General features: G+C 45.0%; 1 protein-coding gene across 1 annotated transcript in view; it reads left to right on the plus strand.

The window, feature by feature from the left end:
- The window catches only part of LOC104994024 (olfactory receptor-like protein DTMT), a 13,830-nt gene extending 7,328 nt beyond the window's left edge, over positions 1 to 6,502 (plus strand). The window contains exon 2 of the mRNA XM_010847485.1: positions 5,487 to 6,502. Within this exon, the coding sequence (XP_010845787.1) occupies positions 5,536 to 6,480 (945 nt within the window). The 5' untranslated portion in view covers positions 5,487 to 5,535 and the 3' untranslated portion in view covers positions 6,481 to 6,502. The remainder of the gene's footprint in view (positions 1 to 5,486) is intronic.
- Positions 6,503 to 8,045: the final 1,543 nt, after the last annotated feature.

The following is an 8,045-nucleotide window of genomic DNA, read 5'->3' on the forward strand; positions in this document are numbered from 1 at the left end:
ACTTCACTTTCACTTTTCACTTTCATGCATTGGAGAAGGAAATGGCAACCCATTCCAGTGTTCTTGCCTGGAGAATCCCAGGGATGGCAGAACCTGGTGGGCTGCCGTCTATGGGGTCGCACAGAGTTGGACACGACTGAAGCGACTTAGCAGCAGCAGCAGCAAGCTTTCATATAGGAGCTTTTCTTCATTCCCATCTTCCCCAAAGTATAGTCAGGTGTGATCAGTGATTGTAATCAGTCACTACTCCTGGACCCTGAGAGCATTTGTCCTAGAGAGGTCCTGGGTAATTGCTTTCTCTTTAATGAGTTCCTCCAGGATCCAGACTCCTCTGGGATCCAGGGCCCCTTAGGCCCAAGGATGTGCAGAATGGGAGATGTGAGAAGGGAGGTTTCAGACACAGGTGATGACTACAGAGGCAGATAGTGCCCCTTAGTGAATAAAGGGGAGCAGGATCTCAGGTCAGGATCCTGCAGTCACCCTCACACACTGGGTAAGTTGGACAGATTGTGAATGAGCTAGTCACTTAAGGTCCTTCCAACCTGAGGGTCTTGATTTCCCAGGTTATGTGATGTTCTCCAGCAGAGTTTTTCAGGTATGATAATCCTCCTGTTTACCTCTCAACTTAGCATGATTTCTCCACATTCTAGAAATGATTTGACTGCTGTTAACCAGTTTCATTAGTTTTTTTACTAATGATAGAGTGTATAAATATTACTATGTATTATAACTCATAAGATTGGATTATTTCAAAAGAAGACCTCTCTGCAGGTCAGGCATTTAATGCAATGGTCAGTAACCCTTGACTACCTATTGGAATTATTTAAGGAACTTTAGGTGTCCCAGATGGTATTAGTGGTAAACAACCCACCTGCCCATGTAGGAGACATAAGAGACACGGGTTTGGTCCTTGGGTGGGGAAGATCCCCTGGAGAAGGGAATGGCAACCCACTCCAGGATTCTTCCTTGGAGAATCCCATGGACAGAGGAACCTGGCGGGCTACAATCCATAGGGTCGCAAAGAGTCAGACTGAAGTGACTTAGCATGCATGCAAGCAAGGAGTTTGAGATAGCAAACCCCTCTCCCCAGAGGTTCTGATTTATATTTACTGGGGGAGGGTGCAGTAATCTATGCTTTTAAATACAGCATGGTCCACAGACCAACAGAATTGGGAATCACTAGCCCCTTGGACTGCAAGGAGATCCAACCAGTCCATTCTGAAGGAGATCAGCCCTGGGATTTCTTTGGAAGGAATGATGCTAAAGCTGAAACTCCAGTACTTTGGCCACCTCATGCGAAGAGTTGACTCATTGGAAAAGACTCTGATGCTGGGAGGGATTGGGGGCAGGAGGAGAAGGGGACAACAGAGGATGAGATGGCTGGATGGCATCACTGACTCGATGGACATGAGTCTCAGTGAACTCCGGGAGTTGGTGTTGGACAGGGAGGCCTGGCGTGCTGCAATTCATGGGGTTGCAAAGAGTTGGACACGACTGAGTGACTGATCTGATCTGAAGGTAAAATTTGTGCTCAAAATACAGAATTTTAGGCACCACAGCAAACCTGCTAAATCAAAATAAGCATTTATCAGGACCCCTGTGTAATTCATGTGTAAATTAATTTTTAGAAGCACTGCCCTTTGTGATTCTTACGGGCACCAAGGACTGAGAACCAATTCACCCGCCAAAGATGAGAGTCATTGCTTGTTAATGGAGCCACTGGTGCTCTTATCCTAGATCTCTAGCAGCATCTGCAAGTGCCAGCTCTCTGGTTTGTGATTTCTAATAAAAACTCTTGACACCAGAGATGAGCAGCACTGGTTTTCCAGGGAAGCAAAATTCTGGAAAATCAGGTGCATGAAGCCTAACTCGATGCTTTCCCCTACTGCCACACCAGCTAGCACATTAAGTCCACAAATAAAAAATTATTAATGTGGCTCAATTAAACAGCATCAGCAGGGTGAAATCCCAGCATCTGGAATTGATCTCTTTGAGGGATGGAACTTAACCATATTCCTAGCACTCCTTGGTTTTCTCAGCTCTGAGGCACAATCGTATCTGGAAAAAAATTGGAAGAAGGTCTCAGGGGTAGAAATTATCTTTATTCCTTCCTTTTCTCCCCAAATTACTTAACATATCTGTCACATTTAATTTTTTTTTCATTATCGATTTCCCTGAATCCTGTGGATATCAATAGAAGGAATACAGTGTGGGTGTAGATTCTGATTGTTCAGGCTGTCAGGGAATGGCTGTCAGGGAACTCTGCTCAGTGGTAGCCTGAATGGGAAGGGGACTTGGGGGAGAATGGATACATAGATATGTATGGATTAATCCCTTTGCTCTTCACCTAAAACTATCACAACATTGGTTGTTAATTGGTTATGTGCTGTGCTGTGCTTAGTTGCTTAGTTGTGTCCGACTTTGCAACCCCGTGGACTGTTGCCTGCCAGGCTCCTCTGCCCATGGGAATTCCCCAGGCAAGAATACTGAGGTGGGTTGCCATGCCCTCCTCCAGGGGATCTTCACAACCCAGGGATTGAACCCAGGTCTCCCACATTGCAGGCGGATTCTTTACCATCTGAGCCATCAGGGAAGCTGAATCAATCAGTTATAAAACCAAAAAAAAAAAAAAAGTTTAAAAGAAAAAAAGAGTAGTGTGGTTGAGATAGTCTAATACTTCCATGAGTTTGAGGTTACATCCAGGCATTCTGTAAAAAAAAAGTAAAAAACTAGTGAGCTCTTGTTCTGAGAGGATTAAGTAGGAGTAGATACTCTAAAATAACAGGAGTTTTCTGTCTTGAAAGTTGGAGGAATGCATGTCCCATCCTGAAGTACGGCCAATAAATATTTCAAAAAATGAAACATTGGCTGCGGTCAGGCTTTATTCCAGATGCCGGCACTGCTGCAGTTGTGGAGGCATATATATGGCCTTGCTTGCATGGGATTTACAATCTGGTGGGGAAAGACTGCTGCTGCTAAGTCTCTTCAGTCGTGTCTGACTCTGTGTGACCCAAAAGACGGCAGCTCACCAGGCTCCCCCGTCCCTGGGATTTTCCAGGCAAAAACACTGGAGTGGGTTGCCATTTCCTTCTCCAATGCATGAAAGTGAAAAGTGAAAGTGAAGTCGCTCGGTCGTGTCCGACTCTTAGTGACCCCATGGACTGCAGCATACCAGGCTCCTCCATCCATAGGAGTTTCCAGGCAAGAGTACTGGAGTGGGGTGCCATTTTCTTCTCCGGTGGGGAAAGACAGCTGTAAACAAATAATACCCCCGGGCGTCGTGTGCTATGGAACAAGCACAGGATGCTGTGGAAACAAAGCACTCGGTTCTTACCTGGTCTAGGCTGACAGGAGGGTTTAGCTGAGTAAACGGTGTTGACTTAAAAATAGTCACAACCTAAAAATTGAATTACGTTTTGTTCGGTGGGAATTTTTAGGGCTTTAGGCCCAGGAGACAGTATCTTAAGCGACCCTGAGAGAACTGCTCCGAGGAGGCGGGGATTGGGAGAAAGAATCAGGTTATATAGAAGTTTGCAACAAAGGGCAGGTAGTCTGAGCATTAAAGCATTTTTGTAGGGCTTCTCTGGTGGCTCAATAATAAAGAATCTGCCTGCCAACACTGGAGACACAGTCTCTGTCTCTGATCCGGGAAGATCCCACATGTCGCAGAGCAACTAAGATGGTGTGCCACAACTACTGAGCCTGTGCTCTAGAGCCCGGGAGCCGTGACTACTGGGTCCACAGGCTGCGATGACTGAAGCCAGTGCTCCTAGGGTCTGTGCTCCGCAACAAGAGAAGCCACCGCAGCGAGAAACTCATGCACCACGGCTAGAAAGTAGCCCCTGTTCCCCGCAACTAGAGAAAAGCCTATGCAGCAACGAAGACTCAGCACAGCCAAAAGTAATTTTTAAATAAAAAAGTATTTTTGTGAATTAAAGTTGGACACGACTGAGCGACTTCACTTTCACTTTTCACTTTCGTGCATTGGAGAAGGAAATGGCAAACCACTCCAGTGTTCTTGCCTGGAGAATCCCAGGGACGGGGGAGCCTGGTGGGCTGCCATCTATGGGGTCGCATTGAGTTGGACAGGACTGAAGTGACGCAGCAGCAGCAGCTATCTCAAGGAATTTAGAACTATGTATGGGAAGATGCAAGAATCTGGGCTCACTGAAATCATTCCTTTCTTATGCATCTTAGTTATCTGGATACACAGTGTCCTGTGATTTTTTCACATCTTGAGTTCTTCAGTGCTCACCATAGGGAGTAGCTGAAGCCTGATGGCTGCCAGGGCACAGGTATTGTTCTCCTTCCCGAGTGCCCTGGGGTGCTGGGATTACTGATGACTGTGACATCCTTGTTTACTGATATGGCAGGAAATATTCCATTTCCCAGGGGCAGGTAATATGCCTGATGGATAAATACAGGCAAACCAGGTGAAGAGGGAGCCAAGGGAGGAAGGTGCTAGGTAGGAGGACAGCAAGTGCAAAAGGATGGAGCAAGAAACTGTGACTTTTAAGCGCAGCCTTGGTGAGAGTGGGGTGTGTGTGTCATAATGGGATGAAGATGTGGAGGCAAGGGTCAGATCATGAAGCACCTTTTGGCCTTTGAAAGAGCAGTGAGAATCCATGGAACTTATGAGAATAATGGTCAGATTTTTATCTTAGAATGCCACAGTGTAAAGAGATTGAAGGGGAGTAAGTATGGAAGCAGGGAGATAAAGAGGCTGTTAAGTAATACAGACAAGTTCTAATGTTAGCCTGGTCCAGGGTAGTGAGGGTTGGGACAGTAGTGGATGAATTAGAGAATTGAGTGGGAGAATCTTATAGCACTTGATAGAGTGGGTCCTGATAGTGACAGAAAGGAGAGACTGAAAGAAAACTCCTAGGTTTCTATCTTGGGCCTGGATTTCTTTTACTGAAGTATGATAGACCTGAAGGAGTGGGTCGGGAGAAGGGCAGAGTGGGGTCGGGAGAAGGGCAGAGTGGGCTCATGAATTTCATATGGGATCTGTGGATGGCTGAAGAGCCTTGTGGTATTCCATGGGGAACATGATCACTAAGCCAATGATGAAGGTGATAAAAGGCTACCCATGAGCTTTAGATGGTAATGGATGCCAAAGGAATATGTGCGTTCTTCCAGGCCTGTAGATATAAAAGTATGAGAACGGTATTTAGGAAAAAACCCAAGAAAACACCAATATATGAGAATGGAGAAGAAACCAATCAAAGTGACTGAGAATGAATGGTAAGGAAACAATCAGGAGAACCAATGTGAGCACATAGAATATAGAAGATGAGAGTGTTTTAGAAGGGAAATTAGAGTTAATATTCTTTTACATGCTAATTGATGAGGAATGAAGGAAAAGTCTTAAAAGTGGCTTGGATTTGGAGACGTAGTGTATTTTTGGTTACAAACTGTTACAGATAATGACAGTGAAATCAACCATTGACCACAAACTAACAGACATAATGTTCATTTTTATTCAGGTGTTTAATGGACACCATCATTTTCTCCTAAAGATACTGAACACAGAGCATGACAGGAAGAAATCAAACTATTGTCTCAGAATTCCTCCTCCTGGGCCTGCCCATTAGACCTGATCAGCGAGACCTGTTCTACACTCTGTTCCTGGCCATGTATGTTACCACTGTCCTGGGGAACCTCCTCATAATGTTCCTGATTCGACTGGACCCTCACCTCCACACACCCATGTATTTGTTTCTCAGTAACCTGTCTTTCTCTGACCTCTGCTTCTCCTCTGTCACAATGCCCAAATTGTTACAGGACATGCAGAGCCATGTCCCGTCCATCCCCTATGCTGGCTGCCTGACACAAATGTACTTCTTCCTGTTTTTCGCAGACCTGGAGAGCTTCCTCCTTGTGGTCATGGCCTATGACCGCTACGTGGCCATCTGCTTCCCCCTGCACTACACCACCATCATGAGCCCCAGGCTCTGTCTCTTCCTGGTGGTGCTGTCCTGGATGCTGACCACGTTCCATGCCATGTTGCACACCCTGCTCATGGCCAGGCTGCATTTTTGTGAAGACAACGTGATCGCCCACTTTTTCTGTGACATGTCTGCTCTGCTGAAGCTGTCCTGCTGTGACACTCGAGTTAATGAACTGGTGATATTTATCACTGGAGGGCTCATTCTTGTGATCCCCTTTCTGCTCATCATCATGTCCTATGCTCGAATCGTGTCCTCCATCCTCAAGGTCCCTTCTGCCAAGGGCATCTGCAAAGCCTTCTCCACCTGTGGCTCCCACCTCACTGTGGTGTCCCTGTTTTATGGGACAGTTATTGGTCTCTACTTATGCCCGTCAGCTAATAATTCTACTGTTAAGGAGACTGTGATGGCTACGATGTACACTGTGGTGGCCCCCATGCTGAACCCCTTCATCTACAGCCTGAGGAACAGAGACATGAAGGGAGCCCTGGGAAGAGTTTTTTACAAAAAGAAAACTCCTTTTTCTCTGTAATGGTAGAGTTGAGATTTCTACACAATTGTATTCAGTAGGTATATTGACATTAAAATTGGGATATTAACCCAGACTTATGTTTTCCCCAATGGTCTTTTGGTTAAGTTACATAGCTAGAAATTGCCAAAGTAAAAGCTAAAGTGGAGATATGTAGCTTCGAAGGAGGAAACAGACAGAACAGGCTGTATCTTGAAAGCAGGACTCCATCTTGGGCCAGACTGTGGACTTTGAGCTATATCCCCAGTGTCTATGAAAACGACATACCAACTGGAAAACGACCCCTGGAAGGAAGAGCCCCAGGGCTCCTACCTAGACCCTCTGAAGAATGCCCTAAATATCTGTGTAACTGAATAGAATCATGCATTCTATTATGCTTATTGGAGTATGACTACAGACCTATTGATAATTGTCCATTGTTAACTACCTAGACTTAAGGCATATGGATCACAGGTTAACTTTGATTTTATCTTTCTTTTCCTTTGTTCAGACTAGTTTCAGGGAATTTGAGGAGGTGGGTTTGAGCACGTACACATAGGGTATATAAGGTTTTCAGAAAAACTGGTCAGGCTCCTTGGCTAAGAGGAGACTCTGCCTTAGGCCCACAGGTGTAATAAACTGCACTCCACTATCTGCATTGTCCTTCTGAATTTGTTTCCCGGAACCCGAGGCTTCAACAGCTGGACTCAAAAAGGGGATGTCAGTGACCTGCAGGCAAGGGCTTCCTCTTCGTTTTCCCCAAGTAATTCTAAGAAGCATCATTTAAAAAGTTTTACTTGATCTTTGTCTTAAGTTACTAAACGACTAATTTATGATAGGGCCCTCGAGGGGTCTTATTGATAAGATGGCTCTTTATGTCGACCTCGCAAACAAAGAATAAAATCACAGTGATCTGCAGGACTGACCAAATTGCCCTAATGGCATCCTGTTGTCTCACTGGTGCCTGTCTTCTCAAAGCTGCAAGACCACCAGATTCCAGACCTCTGGCTATGTGACCATTCTTTCAGAGAATTTTTCGTTGGTGGGGTATAAGAAGGACTCTGTCAGAAAGGGAGGACGCTGATTCTCCTTAAGAGCCAGTCACCCTCTCTTTTCCCTCTATTAAATTTCCTTTCCTTGCCTGATTGCCTGGCTCGCTCTCTTTTTCTCTGCATTCACCTTACAATTTATTGTGTTTTTTTTTTTTTTAAACCCAAACCCTGCTTTAAATAATACCCTGTCCTCCTAGGTCAAAACTCAAAATTCTCACTCCTCTGCTAAAAGAAGCTTTTCATTATTGAATACAGTTTCTTCCTTACATCTTCTTCTGCAAAGGTTCACATTATTCTCTCTTAGCCTTTTCTCCTCTCATTTATTTTCACGACTCCATTGTCTTTTTGACCTGACCTGAACCTCAAGTGAACTTTCTATTTTCTTTGCTACTATAAGTTTGTCTTTACCTGAGAACTAACTCACAGCTGGTGTCCTAAAAGTTATTCCCTCAGGTATGGGGAAGGAAGCCAGAGTCTAGTTACCAGCCTCACTCTTCAAGGGTGTCTCTCTCTACTTACTTATTTGGAATTGATCAA

The sequence above is a fragment of the Bison bison genome, unplaced genomic scaffold, assembly GCF_000754665.1.
Source record: "Bison bison bison isolate TAMUID 2011002044 unplaced genomic scaffold, Bison_UMD1.0 scf7180017864249, whole genome shotgun sequence".
NCBI lineage: Eukaryota > Metazoa > Chordata > Mammalia > Artiodactyla > Bovidae > Bison > Bison bison.